The 17,194-nt window shown below is 45.2% G+C and overlaps 1 protein-coding gene across 1 annotated transcript; it reads left to right on the forward strand.

Annotated features, from left to right (window-relative positions):
• The first annotated feature begins 242 nt into the window (after positions 1-242).
• LOC123398816 (glutaredoxin-C1-like) lies at positions 243-945 on the forward strand. Its single transcript, XM_045093267.1, has one exon. The coding sequence runs from the start codon at positions 352-354 to the stop codon at positions 661-663; it is 312 nt and encodes a 103-aa protein (XP_044949202.1). The 5' UTR covers positions 243-351; the 3' UTR covers positions 664-945.
• The last annotated feature ends 16,249 nt before the right edge of the window (positions 946-17,194 follow it).

Here is a 17,194-nt window from a genome sequence, read left to right on the forward strand (position 1 = left end):
GCCTTATCAACAATACATTCCATTGGATGGCCCCTTTGGTATCAGGTCGCCGCATCGCCATATTGCAATCCAAATATTCGATGCTCCACACTAGGCCCATACGTACGTGGAGTCGCACAAATTAAAGGAGGTCGGGATTTATCCGAACCCTCCCGCATCACCTTTTTTCCGGTCAAATTGCTGGAAGCTCATACTGCCGGTGCACATTTCCATGGCTATATATGCAAGGCTCCCCTATGTCCAGCTCTAAGCAAGCCAGCACAGCTCAAAGGAGCAAGCTAGAAGCGATCGTACTACTACTTGAGCTCACTAGCACTAGCACTAGAAGTCTACAACTACTAGGCTTGATCGATGGAGCAGGTGACGAAGCTAGCGGGGCAGCGGGCGGTGGTGATCTTCGGCATGAGCTCCTGCTGCATGTGCCACACGGTGACGAGCCTCCTCCGGGATCTCGGGGCCAACCCGATGGTGGTGGAACTGGACGAGGACCCTAGGGGGAAGGAGATGGAGAAGGCGCTGGTGCGGCTCCTTGGCCGGAACCCTGCTGTGCCGGTGGTGTTCATCGGCGGCAGGCTCGCCGGATGCACCGACAAGGTCATGTCCCTTCACCTCGGCGGCAAGCTTGTCCCGCTGCTTCGTAATGCAGGTGCTGTCTGGGTGTAGTGCATGTGCATGGGAGGGCTTTGTAGATATTATGGGTGTAATGCATGCAGGCGCTGCTTCATATGGTACGTGTTCTCTGTTACCTTGTATCAGGTGATGACGAAGACTAAGGCAAACCATGCAAGTCGACGTGTCCGGTCAAGGTGTTACCCAATGTCCCAGTGTAATAATTAGTTTACTGTCCTACAGACAACAAAGACATGTAAAATATTCCCTATGTAAACTAATATAAGATCTTTTAGATCACTAAATAGTCAACAGAGGGAGCATCATGCAAAGTTTCTGAAATGGTAAGGACGCAAGAATAATGAAACTTAGGTCGTCGTACCTTCTCGTCAACATTTGGATATATAGTGCACCAAAAAGTGGAACTTGCAAAAGCATTCTTGATCTCTTGTACGACCTTTTCCGAACACTTTGTAGCTTGTTGTACAAAAAGTTCATTGGCATACTTCCATGTACTATTATATAATTAGATTGATATATGCAACATAATAGATGTAATAAAAATAAAATAGACGCTATCTTTCACTTACAGTAAGTACCAGCTTGGTAAGCATTCCCTTTGTTTTAAAATAAATATCGTAAATTTAATACTAAGTTAGTATAGTTTTAATACTAAAACAATGACGCTTATTTTAAAACGGGGGAGTAGTTCTTATTGCTTGGCACTATGTGAACGTAACCTGTTGGTAAAGAGTGTTTACAGAATAGCTTATAATGAGAACTAAATAATCTGCTGCGTCCATAACACAATAAGAAAATGTGGCCAAGAAGTGACGGCAACTATAAGGAATATATAGGTATGTATATAAGATAGGTTTTGATGTAACTAATCTAGATGTAGTTCTTAATTTTTTACGCGGACCAGTGGTACACTGTTGAGCTGGCCCAATGGGCCAACTCAGTGACGGTTAAGCCTTCTAAACAACGCCATGGGAGTCGGAGAGGTGCGTCATGTCTGTTGTGTTGTTGCTTTGGCTATTTGTGCTGCAGGGCCGGGACAACACGGACCCGGCTGTGTCTTTTGTAAAGAGATATCGCTTTGATTTTGAACATATTAAATATATATTTTTTATAGGTTAGTATAATCCATATTATGAATTATACACACAACATATAATTACATATAATTATGATGTGAGAGCTGTTTCATAGGTGGGTAGTTAGGAAGGTACTTACTTCGTAAAAAAATATAAAAACGCGTTTAAATCACTAAAGTAGTGATTAAAATGCTTTTATATTTATTTACAAAGGAAGTATCATGCATAGGAGAAACCAACGGAGAGAAATAAGAAGAGGACGACTTCCCGCGCGCCGCAACTAGGGAGCATACGACGACCTAACACTGTGTAAAGCCCGGCTTGGGAGATAGTGAGTATCGGAGGTGCTGGCATAGAAAGAAAGAGTGGACAAGCATGAGACCATTAGCAAGCGAGCGTGTATGCTCACCTAGCATATACCTTCCCGACGCATGTTGTCCTGCACATGCTAACCGCACGCTGTGTAACATCCGGGTACACTAGTAGAAAACAGGGCTACCGTTCGGCCCTGGCGAGCCCATTAGTCTCGGTTCTTCAAGAACCGGGACCAATGGGGGGTATTAGACCCGGTTCGTGAGTCCAGGGGGCCGGCCGGGGTCTCGTGGGCATTGGTCCCGGTTCGTGTGGAACCATTTGTCCCGGTTCGAGCCACGAACCGGGACCAATGGTCCTCGCTGCTGGCCCACAACCATTAGTCTCGGTTCGTGGCTTGAACCGGGACAGAAGGGTTGGCTTTAGTCCCGGTTCATGCCACGAACCGGGACAAATAACTTGCCTACATATATCCACCGCCGCGGCAGAGCACTCCACAGTGCTCTGTTTTTGTCAAGCCGGCGAGGGGAGGGCATTTGGGTGCTCTAATTCACCTCCTATGCACATGAGGTGTTCGATGAAATGCCCGAGCCACACTAGTTAAGCTTTCCCCTCTCGAAACTCGACCTCCGAGCTCCATTTTCAACGAGATTTAACTAGATTTAGCGGTCTGTCATGCCCCGTCCCCGCCCCGTCTTCACCGCCGTCGATCGCCCGCGCCGATCTCGTCGTCGGCACCACCGTGGTGAGCCTCTTGTTCTTATCTTCTTTCTGAAAGAAAAAAATTCTGACTTCAGATAGATACTTGTCTAATTTTCTTACTTTTATTATTCCTTGTTATTATATAGTGCGATGGTTTTGGTATCCGTCCCCGTCGGCCCTCGTCCTGTCTATGATTCAGATGTGTTATATATTATCTTTTCATAACTATTTGGTTCATTTATTGTTTATGACAATTATGCCGACCAATGTGACATAGATTTTATTTATCTAGGAGGTTGTTGAACCGGAAATTCCAACCGACCCTATTGTCTAGAGGTTAAATTTAGTTGAAGAAGAAAATAATTACTTGAAGGAAAAAATAAGAAAAATTGAGGAGGAGAAGATGATATTGGAGTTGCATGTTGCGGATGTCGTCGATGGTCACAAGATCAATCTGGATGCAATGCGGTTGAACATTAAAAAGATTAGAAAATATGCCATTCATACCGAGGCTTGGTATCATTATGCAGTTGGATCAGTTGTTACCTTGGTTGCGGTTATGACCGCATTTGTTTTTGCATTGAAATGTTTTACATAATTTCAATGTATGGTTTAATTAGATGCTCTAGAGAGCTATACGTTGTTTAATGAGAACTATGTATGTTGTTTAATTAGATGCTCTAGAGAGCTATATGTTGTTTAATGCTCTCGAGAACTATGTATGTACTTTGGTTTCAGAGTTCATTTCAAATGCTTTTCAATTTCATGGTCTTACAGCTTTGAATGGTGCATTTTGAACACAGAAAAACAAGGGAGTTCAAATAAGTTCAAAAAAATTGAAATTCCTTTGTAACAGACGAGTTTCCTTATGAAACCCTGATACTTCAAAAGAGATTGTCCGTTTTGTACATGAAGTGCATCCAGTTTTTGCCGTAAGCCTCTCTACTTTCTTGCACATGTTATGTGGGTGAAATGATTATACCATGCCAACTTGGAACCTTTTTAGAGTTCATTTCAAATGCTTTTCAATTTCATGGTCTTATAGCTCAAAATAATCAGTAAATGCATGAAAAATAGCAAATGAAGTCAAAAAGGGTTGTAAATTGATGATGTGGCTTTGAATGGTGCATTTTGAACACAGAAAAACAAGGGGGTTCAAATAAGTTCAAAAAAATTTGAAATCCCTTTGTAACAGACGAGTTTCCGTATGAAACCGAGATACTTCGAAGGAGATTGTCTGTTTTGTACACGAAGTGCATCCAGTTTTTGCCGTAAGCCTCTCTACTTTCTTGCACATGTTATGTGGGTGAAATGATGATACCATGCCAACTTGGAACCTTTTCAGAGTTCATTTCAAATGCTTTTCAATTTCATGGTCTTATAGCTCAAAATAATCAGTAAATGCATGAAAAATAACAAATGAAGTCATGAAGGGTTGTAAATTGATGATGTGGCTTTGAATGGTGCATTTTGAACACATAAAAACAAGGGGGTTCAAATAAGTTCAACAAAAATGAAATCCATTTGTAACAGACGAGTTTCTGTATGAAACTCTGATACTTCGAAGGAGATTGTCTATTTTATACACGAAGTGCATCCAGTTTTTGCCGTAAGCCTCTCTACTTTCTTGCACAAGCTATGTGGGTGAAATGATGATACCATGCCAACTTGGAACCTTTTCAGAGTTCATTTCAAATGTTTTTCAATTTTATGGTCTTATAGCTCAAAATAATCAGTAAATGCATGAAAAATAACAAATGAAGTCAGAAAGGGTTGTAAATTGATGATGTGGCTTTGAATGGTGCATTTTGAACACAGAAAAACAAGGGGGTTCAAATAATTTCAAAAAATTGAAATCCCTTTGTAACAGACGGGTTTCCATATGAAACTGTTATACTTCGAAGGAGATTGTCTGTTTTGTACACGAAGTGCATCCAGTTTTTGACGTAAGCCTCTCTACTTTCTTGCACATGCTATGTGGGTGAAATGATGATACCATGCCAACTTGGAACCTTTTCAGAGTTCATTTCAAATGCTTTTCAATTTCATGGTCTTATAGCTCAAAATAATCAGTAAATGCATGAAAAATAATAAATGAAGTCATGAAGGGTTGTAAATTGATGATGTGTCTTTGAATGGTGCATTTTGAACACAAAAAAACAAGGGGGTTCAAATAAGTTCAAAAAAATTGAAATCCCTTTGTAACAGACGAGTTTCCGTATGAAACCCTGATACTTCGAAGGAGATTGTGTGTTTTGTACACGAAGTGCATCCAGTTTTTGCCGTAAGCCTCTCTACTTTCTTGTACATGCTATGTGGGTGAAATGATGATACCATGCCAACTTGGAACCTTTTCAGAGTTCATTTCAAATGTTTTTCAATTTTATGGTCTTATAGCTCAAAATAATCAGTAAATGCATGAAAAATAACAAATGAAGTCAGAAAGGGTTGTAAATTGATGATGTGGCTTTGAATGGTGCATTTTGAACACAGAAAAACAAGGGGGTTCAAATAAGTTCAAAAAAATTGAAATCCCTTTGTAACAGACGAGTTTCCATATGAAACCCTGATACTTCGAAGGAGATTGTCTGTTTTGTATACGAAGTGCATCTAGTTTTTGCCGTAAGCCTCTCTACTTTCTTGCAAATACTATGTGGGTGAAATGATGATACCATGCCAACTTGGAACCTTTTCAGAGTTCATTTCAAATGCTTTTCAATTTCATGGTCTTATAGCTCAAAATAATTAGTAAATGTATGAAAAATAACGAATGAAGTGAGAAACAAAATAAAATAAAATAATTAATTAATTTGAAACAAAATAATATAAACTTTAATAAAATAGATAAGTAGAAACAAAAAAAACTTTAATAACATAAATAAAATTTTTGAAACTAAAATTATCAAAGTATTTTCTATTCAAAACATTATAAGCAACTTCTAGTATTATTGAAACTAAAATTATATAAAATTCATGCAACTAAAATTATCAAAGTATTTTCTGTTCAAAATCGTTAAAAGCAAAAAGAATTTTCATAAAGAACTTTTTTTGTTAGAAACTTTAATAGCAAAAAGAATTATCATAAAATAAAATTAATAAGTAATTATAAACAAAATAAAATAAAATAAATAAGTATTTTGTTGTAAGTAGAAACAAAACAAAATAAATAAAACAAAAAAGAAAACAAAAAAACCGGGAAAAAATAAAAAAAAATTGCCACCAACTGGGCCACCACGGCCTGAATACGACTAGAAGCCCATCCATGGACCAGGATTCAGGCCCGCAGTAGGCCCAGAAGGCCCATCAGGCAAAGCAATAGCAAATAGGCCCGTAAGCCTGCAGTGGAGAGGAGCTCGAGAGGGGTGCAGCAGTGGGGCTTATAAACCACTGCGCGTCCCTCTCAACTAGCGAGGTGGGACTAAACTTTGGCCGCGACGCGGACAACACAGGGGCCTTTGGTCCCGGTTGGTGGCACCAACCGGGACTAAAGGGGATGCATTGGTACCGGTTCGTGACACCAACCGGGACCAAAGGCCGCCGCTTCCCGCCCTTTGGGCTGCTGAAAAGTGACCTTTGGTCCAGGTTGATGGCACCAACCGGGACTAAAGGGGGGCATTGGTACCGGTTGGTGCCACGAACCGGTACCAATGCCTTGACACTTAGCAGTTTCTGCAAAAATCACTTCTTCTCCGCTCCGACGCCCCCACGCTGCTCCTCGTCGCCGTCGCCGCCGAGCCCTGCCCCGACGCCGTCGCCCGCGCCCTCGCCCGACACCGTCGCCGCTCGCCGCCCTGCCCCGACGCCGTCGCCCGCACCCTCGCCCGACGCCGTCGCCGCTCGCCGCCCTGCCCCGACGCCGTCGCCGTCGCGCCGCTCGCCGCCCTGCCCCGACGCGCGCCGCCCCGGCCCTGCCCCGACGCCGTCGCCGTCGCCGCTCGCCGCCCTGCCCCGACCCCGCGCCCCTGCCCCTCCTCACCTTGGTCCGGCGGCGCCCTCCCCTGTTTTTTTAATATATGTGATAATTGTTTTTGTTCATATGTATGATGATTTTTTTTATAGAATATAATATTTTTTCAGATTATATGTATATGATTTTTTTATAGAATATGATGTTTTTGTTTTTTTATAAAAATGTATATATGTTTGTATGTTCTTTGTGTATATATGTTCATATATGCAAAAGTTAAATTTAATACATTTTAGGTTAGTTTAATTTTTAGAAAAAATTAAATATCTAGCTAGGAAAGGAAGAAGAAGAAAAAGAATGAGAGGAGAAAAAGGAAAACAAGAAGAGGAAGAAAGGAGAAGAAGAGGAGAGGAAGCAGAGGAGAAATAAATAAGAAGAGGCAAAAAATAAGAAAAAGAAGAGGAGAAGAAGAAAGGAATAGAGGAGAAAGAAGAAAAAAATTAATTTTTCTAATTAATTTTTTTTCTTCTTTCTCCTCTATTCCTTTCTTCTTCTCCTTTTTTTTTCTTCGATTGCTTCTCTTCTATTCCTTTCTTCTTCTCCTCTTTTTATTTCTTCCTTTGTCTTCTTATTTTTTATCGGGTATGTCGTTGTCGATATACCCCCTCCCGATCAAACTTCAACACGAGGGGGGTACCGATATACCCCCTCCCCGATAACATTATTTTCCCATGTATATGTATGTCGCGTTGTTGTCGATATAACCCCCTCCCGGATAACTTTGACATGAGGGGTGGTCGATATATATACCCACTCTCGACCGTGATAACTTATACCACGGGAGCACCCCTTTCGGCCCTCTCGCTCGACCAAAACTCTCGAGGACACCCAAACCCTAGAGAAAAAACGATGTTGGTCTCCTACCCCCTCCCGTCGCGCCCCTACCCGACAAACTCTCTCAAGGCCACCCGAATTTACCAAGTTAAAAGAGCGTTGTCGTCGAGGCCACCCCAAACCCTTGAAGTGTTGTGTCGAGGCCACCCCAAACCCTTGAAGCGTTGTCTAGGCCACCCCAAACCCTAGAGAAGCAGCGTCAAGGCCTATGTCCATCTATACGTTTTCCACTAACATGATTCCTTATTGTGATTAGCTAGCTAGTTCTACGTTTTCCACTAATATATGTCCATCTATACCATGTTTGAATAATAATTGACATGTTGTAAATATTTGCAGAAACTATGGATCACTCCCGAGACGAAGCAACAGAAGCGATGTTGGGGGAGATAATCGCACAAGGAAGTGATGTCGTTGCGTCGTTTCTCTACGACACCGATGGTCAGGAAGGACCGGGTGAAGAAGAGGGCTATGTTCATGATGGCTCCGCTGACCCATTAATGCCGGTACAAGAAGATGGCTATGTTCATGATGGCTCCGGTGACCCAATGGAGGTACAATAAGGAGACCGTGATGACGGCTCCGGTGACCGAACCGAGTCCGGCCAGGTATATATATATATATATATTAGTTAAGCCCATGCTGACTAGTTAATTGATGCATTCATTGTTTTCATATGTACACATATTAATTAACTCTCGTCTTTCTTCTTTTTTCTCTAGCCCTCCGAATCGAGCTCAACTTTGGTAAAGAAACGAGGCCCGAAGAAAAAGTTGCGCTCGGATGAAAGGTTTGAGATCACAGCAATCGCGCGCGATGGCAAGCCGATTGAACCCATCCGGACAAGGGATGCATTTCGTGCTCAGTGCGGGGTTCTTGTTAGGGACAAGATCCCGATCAGTATCCAGCAATGGTTAAAGCCAAAGAAGGAAGACACTGAGGTGCCGACGTCTTATGTCTCCGATATGCAGAAAGAAGATCTTTGGACAACGCTTAAGGCAAATTTCACCCTACCGCCAGAGGAGGATCCAGAGAAGCCAGTTAAAGAGGAATTGATCAAGTCTCATGCTCTTAAGAAGATGGCAGGACTATCCAGGAGGTGGAAGAATGAGCTGAAAACGTTTGTCGACAAAGAAGAGACACCAGAATTCACCGCCGGTTTGAGAAGATCACAGATCAATGGCCCGTATTTGTGGCCCACAAGACATCGGAAAAGAGTAAGAAGATGTCAGCGACAAACAAGAAAAATGATGTGAAGAAGAAGCATCACCATCGCACGGGGTCAAGTTGTTACCTCAAACCCGACCTTTGTGGGACAAGGCTGAGAATGACCTGATTGCTAAAGGGGTCGAACCAGAGACATTGAGATGGCCAGACCATTGCCGGACTTGGTTCTTCGGGGTTGGCGGAACCTTGGACCCTGTATCAGGGAAGTGCGTTTGGACGGAAGAGCAACTGCAAATACCCGTCAGGAAGCTTCGGCACTATATCGCCGCATCACAGGAAGGGACGTTCGTTCCAGACAGAGAGAAGGACGAGCTCACAATGGCCCTTGGGAATCCTGAGCACCCTGGACGGACACGAGGCACACCAGGCTCCCTTCCGTGGAACGCCGGGTTTCCGGACGCAGGGGGTTACAAAACCCAGGAGAGGAGGAAGAAAGTGGAGCATAGCCAACTGCAGGCGCTGCACAAAAGGGTACAAGGGCTAGAGGAACGAGAAGCAGATCGCAGCAAACGACCTCTCGAAGCTTCCCCTGAAGCTACCCCGCCATCTCAGCGGAGAAGCAGCATGGCTTCCATCGAGCAGACTCAGCAGCTGGAGCCTGTCTTCATGGGCTACCCCGTGGATGCTATCACAGAGTCTCAACATTGCCAACTTATGACGCGATGGATGACATTGAAAGTCAAGGCGGCTGTTGGCTCTGTTATACCTAATAAACCTGGCTCAACCTACCACGGCCAGCCGATTCCAGAAGGATATGCTAGGGTGATGGTGGATCAAATAACGGACGGATTTGAGGACCTTGAGCTTGACCACCCTACGGGTGAAGGGGAGATTCGGCTGGTTCTTCTCTGAAGACTCCATGCCTATGGCGGAAGAAGCTCATCAACCTTCCGAACTAGACGCTTCCGCCTCCTCCTCCTCCTCCTCCGGCGAGTCAGGGCACTCCGCCTCCTCCAGTGAGTGATCAGGGCACTCAGCCTCCTTCTCCGGCGCGTGGCGGCACTCCGCCTCCTTCTCCGCCTGCGCCGGCGTGCCCGAGCAGCCAGCTGCCTCCTCCTTCTCCGCCTCGTCAACAAGGGCGGAAGAGACCCGCCGCCCCTCCGGCTCCTCCGGCGCGTCGTCCTTCTCCTCCGCCTCATAAGAAAGGAAAGACAGCCGCAGTCGCGCCGTCTGCTCCGGCGTCTAATAGTACAGCCAGAGGCAAGCAATACAGATACGGTCCTTCTCTGAAGACTCCAGAGAAGTTACCATACGAGAGGAGCCAGGAGGAAAACGCAAAGATCGTGCAAGCCGAAGTGACCAACTTCTTTGAAGGGGTCAAAGCAAAGAAAATCCACCTCCGAAGGAGAAGATAGATCCGGTAAAAGCGAAGCGTACTCTGGCTGCCCTGACGAAACCACCAAAGTCTCCGGTGAAAGACAACTATGAGCGCATTCTTACAAAATCATTTATCGAAGCGGAGCGGTCGGGAAGTACTGTCAGTGCTCAAAGGTTAGCAGAACGACGAGCTGGAAAAAAGGTTGCCCAGCTCGGCGAACAAGCGAACCAATCGTTGCCCCCACTCCAGCTGTCTAGCGTCATCGCGAATCATCCGGGCGGGATGGTGCCCGGTTAAAACGATCTTGGAGATTACCTGCCCGACGATGCACATTTTGATTTCTTGGAGGTGTACAAACACAGATATGTGTACGGGAAGCCTCTCGTAAAAGATGAAAAATCTCTAACAACGATGATGCGAAGATTCCATGATTGGTATATGAAAACCTGCAGAGAGTGTGAGGGGAGGAATATTTTGACGCTCAGAGTTAAAGAGGAGCATGACCTCGTTGGAATTGATCTGTTGAATGTTCCATTTGAGGAGTTCTTCGAGTTTTTCAATCTAAAGGCCCTCGATAAGTTAATGATCACTTGCTACTACCTGTAAGTAGTACTACTTCTGTCATTAAGTCTCTATATATAGGTCAGCTCTTTCATTGCATGTATCTTTAATTATGCTCACTATATTATGCAAATTAAAGATCGCCCAATTGAAGAAAAGAAAAATCGGTGATATTGAGTTCATTAACACAAATCTCATAGGTGCATATATGGTTAAATTTCAGGCCAAAGATACTGAGGCCAAGCTGCTACAATCGTTTATATTAAATTAAAACAAAGCTATAATAGTCTTCCCTTACAACTTCGAGTGAGTGTTATTGTCTTGTGCATATTCGGTTTCCCTTATTAGTCGAGGTTATAGTAATGTAATTGATGAGTTATGCATGCGTGCGCAGGTTCCACTATATTCTCCTAGAGATTAAGCTTGAGCAGGGACTAGTAACCGTCTTAGACTCGAGACGAAAAGATCCCAAGAAGTACGCGGACATGACTGAAATTCTAGAGAAGTAAGTTAAATCTATCATTATCGCACCATATCGGCAACTTCAATTTGTTCATTTCCTCATACCAAGTAATTGTTTTCTTTGTCTGGCAGGGTTTGGAGTAAATTCACCTCAAAAACTCCGGGACTGCCAAAGAAGCTGCAGTTTAGACACCCGAAAGTAAGTACTATAGTAGCATATATGTTCCACGCATCTCCTAGTGATTCAAGCGCTAGTTTCATCAATATCATTTAGCATGCTTGCTAATTATCAGTTTGATTGACCTCTATTTCTTGTAAAGTGGTTGTGGCAGGACAAAGGGACTAATTACTGTGGATACTACATTTGCGAGTCCATCCGCCACACGACCTGTGAGCGGGGCTACTCCAAGAAACAATATGAAGTGCGTAAATAATTATATTCACAATTTTATTTTATTACCATCATTTGTGTTCAGTTTCATTTATTCATATATATGTATTTACCCCCTTCTTCAAATTAGATATTTCGGATGCGAGATGAACTCCTAGCACCAGATCGTATGCGAGGAATTCAAGAGAAATTGGCGGCATTCTTTCTTGACCACGTGATCGCTAAAGACGGAGAATACTATGTGGACCCTGCAGGGTTCAATTTTAGTTAGGAGATTATATTGTAAAAGATACTTATATTGTATATATGTAGCCAGTAGCGTCGGATAGATATACGAGAACTTGTTGTTCGACCAATCTCTCAGAGAAGGAGAGGCGGTCGATATAACTTCTCTTTGTATGCATGTGTTCATGACGATCTTCCGTTTCCTTCATTTGCTTAATTAGCTAGCGTGTCTAGTCCTCCCTATACGTATAGTACGTAGCATCGACCAAGCACGGAGATAAGAAAGGACACTTATCTCTATTAATTAGCATGCTAACACAATATATGAAACACCTAAATTAACCCCCCAAAAGCCCCAAACCCTTCCCCCCCTTCAAAAAAAACAAAAACCCCAGCACCTGAGATGCTGACGCGTGAATGCCTATTGGTCCCGGTTGGTGCCACCAACCGGGACCAAAGGGCCTCCTGCCTGGGCTCGCCGCACCGGCCACGTGGAGGCCCATCTGTCCCGGTTTATGCAAGAACCGGGACTAAAGGTTTAGGGCATTAGTACCGACACTTTAGTCCCGGTTCAAAAACCGGGACAAATGGCCCTCACGAACCGGGACAATAGGTCCTTTTTCTACTAGTGGTAGACGTTGTTGTGGTTAATTAGCTCACGGGGAGGGGGGTGTCGATCCTCTTGCTATGCCGGCTCTTTCAGTGCTCCTTTCCTTTCTTCCAGGATAGGATACTGAATGCCGCTTGACCAACCTTCTGGTGGAGACTGTTTGTTCATCACATCATCGTGTTGGCATATCCCATGTATATGGGGTCAACAGCTCATGTGCGACACCTTCATCAATCGTGGTGGTCTTTCGGCCGTTTAGGCGGCGGCGGCTAGATCCTTTGATCTAGTATCCAGCAGAGAAGGCGGCGACCCGTGGACAAGAAGCTGGATGGAGTGCTCCGAACAGATCTGGGTGAAAACCTGCTCTTGGCTAGATGCTAAGGCCGGCGATGGCGGCGCTCTACGGCCTCGTTCCCTTCTTGAAGGCATCACCGAGGAGAAGTTCTAGACCACTATCTGCTACCTCCGGGTGAAACCCTAGATTGATAGATCAGAAGACGGCGGCGCGCTTGTGTCGTCTCCCCCTTGGGGTGTCATTCTTGGAGGTGTACGCGGGTTCGGGGGACCAATGGATGTTTTCTTCGGTGGAGCGGTGCTTCATCCTGCACATTGAAGGCGACGGATCTCGATGGCGTGGCTCCCTGGTGATTAGGCGTCTGATGTGCGAGGATGGACTCGCGCAGGAGGGCGACGTTCTCTGGCGTCGTGGTGGCGTCGACGGCAGCTAGACCGGGCAAGGTGGATGCGTGAGTACAGTTCTGAAGATGGATTGATGGCAGTTGGCGGCGGCGACCTTTGAGTGTGCGTTGGACCGGTGGGTGCCCCATACCCGACAGGTGGCTTGGTTGGGGCATTAGGTCTTAGATGTTAGGTTTGGCTGCGAGGTCTGTTTGTATTAGGCCCACACTATCAGCATCCCTTCATCAACTGTATAGAAGTAGCGACATATGTTGTCTAGACGGTGGCTTCAGTCTTACTGATGTATTATTTTGTAAGGTCTTTGTGAATAATTAATAAAATGGTTGCATGCATCGCTCATATGCAGAGGCCGGGGGTCTTCCTCCTTTTCTAAAAAAAGCTCATGTGCAACACCTAGGAAAATTAGATGGAGTGCAACGTATTTGGCGCAAATAGCTCTTGTGCGACATCTTTGCAGCTAACTATATCTCCAATGCGACATGGTCATGTTTAACCATGAAATGCAAAACACAGGGGGTTAGCGGTTTGAGTTATGCCACGCGGGATCCATCAGTTATCCACATCAATGTGGGACCCACCACTTGCTCACATGCGTACGTGACCCACAACTTATTCACATAAGCATGCCCATGCTCATCAGCGTGCCCCGACCCGAGCCAGCCCACCCCCATTGCTTGCCCTTCCCCTTTCCTTTCCCCCACCTTGTTCTTCCTCTTCTCCGGCAACGAAGCGCGCCGCCTGCGAGTGCTCCGTCGGCGAGTGATGTCTAACTTGACTTCGGCCTCCCATCAACCATGGCCGCAGTACGGTCCAGTGTCATTGACAAGATGCCCCGATTGCCCGCGTGTCGAGCCTCTGAAGCGTTTGACTTGTATGAAGGAAGAAAATGGCAACCGTGGGCGCGAGTTCGTGAAATATTTGAGCAGGCCACAGCCGGGGCAGGTTAGATCTGTGTACTTCACCAATCGTACGGTCTAATTTCTCCCGATTTCTTTCTTTTTTCGTCGAATTTGGGCGGTGGATCTGATCTATGGTTCATGTGCCACCGACTCCCATTTTCCAGGTTCTAAAGAAATGTGGACATTTCGAATGGCTAGATGAGTACGTTGAGAGGCTGATGTTGGAATTATGCCCTAGAGGCAATAATAAATGTATAGTTATTATTATAATTCCTGTATCAAGATAATAGTTTATTATCCATGCTATAATTGTATTGAATGAAGACTCATTTACATGTGTGGATACATAGACAAAACACCGTCCCTGGCATGCCTCTAGTTGGCTAGCCAGTTGATCGATGATAATCAGTGTCTTCTGATTATGAACAAGGTGTTGTTGCTTGATAACTGGATCACGTCATTGGGAGAATCACGTGATGGACTAGACCCAAACTAATAGACGTAGCATGTTGATCGTGTCATTTTGTTGCTACTGTTTTCTGCGTGTCAAGTATTTGTTCCTATGACCATGAGCTCATATAACTCACTGACACCGGAGGAATGCTTTGTGTGTATCAAACGTCGCAACGTAACTGGGTGACTATAAAGATGCTCTACAGGTATCTCCGAAGGTGTTAGTTGAGTTAGTATGGATCAAGACTGGGATTTGTCACTCCGTGTGACGGAGAGGTATCTCGGGGCCCACTCGGTAATACAACATCACACACAAGCCTTGCAAGCAATGTAACTTAGTGTAAGTTGCGGGATCTTGTATTACGGAACGAGTAAAGAGACTTGCCGGTAAACGAGATTGAAATAGGTATGCGGATACTGACGATCGAATCTCGGGCAAGTAACATACCGAAGGACAAAGGGAATGACATACGGGATTATACGAATCCTTGGCACTGAGGTTCAAACGATAAGATCTTCGTAGAATATGTAGGATCCAATATGGGCATCCAGGTCCCGCTATTGGATATTGACCGAGGATTCTCTCGGGTCATGTCTACATAGTTCTCGAACCCGCAGGGTCTGCACACTTAAGGTTCGACGTTGTTTTATGCGTATTTGAGTTATATGGTTGGTTACCGAATGTTGTTCGGAGTCCCGGATGAGATCACGGACGTCACGAGGGTTTCCGGAATGGTCCGGAAACGAAGATTGATATATAGGATGACCTCATTTGATTACCGGAAGGTTTTCGGAATTGCCGGGAATGTACCGGGAATGACGAATGGGTTCCGGGAGTTCACCGGAGGGGGGCAACCCACTCCGGGGAAGCCCATAGGTATTTGTGGGGGTCACACCAGCCCTTAGTGGGCTGGTGGGACAGCCCACCAAATCCTATGCGCCAAGGAAGAAAAATCAAAGGAAGAAAAAAAAAAGAGGTGGGAAAGGGGAAGGACTCCCTCCCACCAAACCAAGTAGGACTCGGTTTGGGGGGGGAGAGTCCTCCCCCCTGGCTCGGCCGACCCCTTGGGGTTCCCTTGGACCCCAAGGCAAGGTCCCCCTCCCTCCTCCTATATATATGGGGCTTTTAGGGCAGATTTGAGACGACTTTCTCACGGCTGCCCGACCACATACCTCCATAGTTTTTCCTCTAGATCGTGTTTCTGCGGAGCTCGGGCGGAGCCCTGCTGAGACAAGATCATCACCAACCTCCGGAGCGCCGTCACGCTGCCGGAGAACTCTTCTACCTCTCCGTCTCTCTTGCTGGATCAAGAAGGCCGAGATCATCGTCGAGCTGTACGTGTGCTGAACGCGGAGGTGCCGTCCGTTCGGTACTAGATCGTGGGACTGATCGCGGGATTGTTCGCGGGGCGGATCGAGGGACGTGAGGACGTTCCACTACATCAACCGCGATCTCTAATCGCTTCTGCTGTACGATCTACAAGGGTACGTAGATCACTCATCCCCTCTCGTATATGGACATCACCATGATAGGTCTTCGTGCGCGTAGGAAAATTTTTGTTTCCCATGCGACGTTCCCCAACAGTGGCATCATGAGCTAGGTTCATGCGTAGATGTCTTCTCGAGTAGAACACAAAAGGTTTTGTGGGCGGTGATGTGCGTTTTTCTGCCCTCCTTAGTCTTTTCTTGATTCCGCGGTATTGTTGGATTGAAGCGGCTTGGACCGACATTACTCGTACGCTTACGAGAGACTGGTTTCATCGTTACGAGTAACCCCCTTTGCTCAAAGATGACTGGCAAGTGACGATTTCTCCAACTTTAGTTGAATCAGATTTGACCAAGGAGGTCCTTGGATGAGGTTAAATAGCAACTCATATATCTCCGTTGTGTTGTTTGCGTAAGTAAGATGCGATCCTACTAGATACCCTTGGTCACCACGTAAAACATGCAACAACAAAATTAGAGGACGTCTAACTTGTTTTTGCAGGGTATGATTGTGATGTGATATGGCCAATGATGTGATGTGATATATTGGATGTATGAGATGATCATGTTGTAATAGAAATATCGACTTGCACGTCGATGGTACGGCAACCGGCAGGAGCCATAGGGTTGTCTTTATACTAACATATGTGCTTGCAGATGCGTTTACTATTTTGCTAGGATGTAGCTTTAGTAGTGATAGCATAAGTAGCATGACAACCCCGATGGCGACACATTGATGGAGATCATGATGATGGAGATCATGGTGTGGCGCCGGTGACAAGAAGATCGTGCCGGTGCTTTGGTGATGGAGATCAAGAAGCACGTGATAATGGCCATATCATGTCACTTATGAATTGCATGTGATGTTAATCCTTTTATGCACCTTATTTTGCTTAGAACGACGGTAGCATTATGAGGTGATCTCTCACTAAAATTTCAAGACGAAATTGTGTTCTCCCCGACTGTGCACCGTTGCTACAGTTCGTCGTTTCGAGACACCACGTGATGATCGGGTGTGATAGACTCAACGTTCACATACAACGGGTGCAAAACAGTTGCGCACGCGGAACACTCGGGTTAAGCTTGACGAGCCTAGCATGTGCAGACATGGCCTCGGAACACATGAGACCGAAAGGTCGATCATGAATCATATAGTTGATATGATTAGCATAGGGATGCTTACCACTGAAACTACTCTCGACTCACGTGATGATCGGACTTGGGATAGTGTAAGTGGATCATGAACCACTCAAATGACTAGAGAGATGTACTTTTTGAGTGGGAGTTTAGCATATAATTTGATTAAGTTGAACTCTAATTATCTTGAACATAGTCTAAAGTCC

The sequence above is a fragment of the Hordeum vulgare genome, chromosome 5H, assembly GCF_904849725.1.
Source record: "Hordeum vulgare subsp. vulgare chromosome 5H, MorexV3_pseudomolecules_assembly, whole genome shotgun sequence".
Taxonomy (NCBI): Eukaryota; Viridiplantae; Streptophyta; class Magnoliopsida; order Poales; family Poaceae; genus Hordeum; species Hordeum vulgare.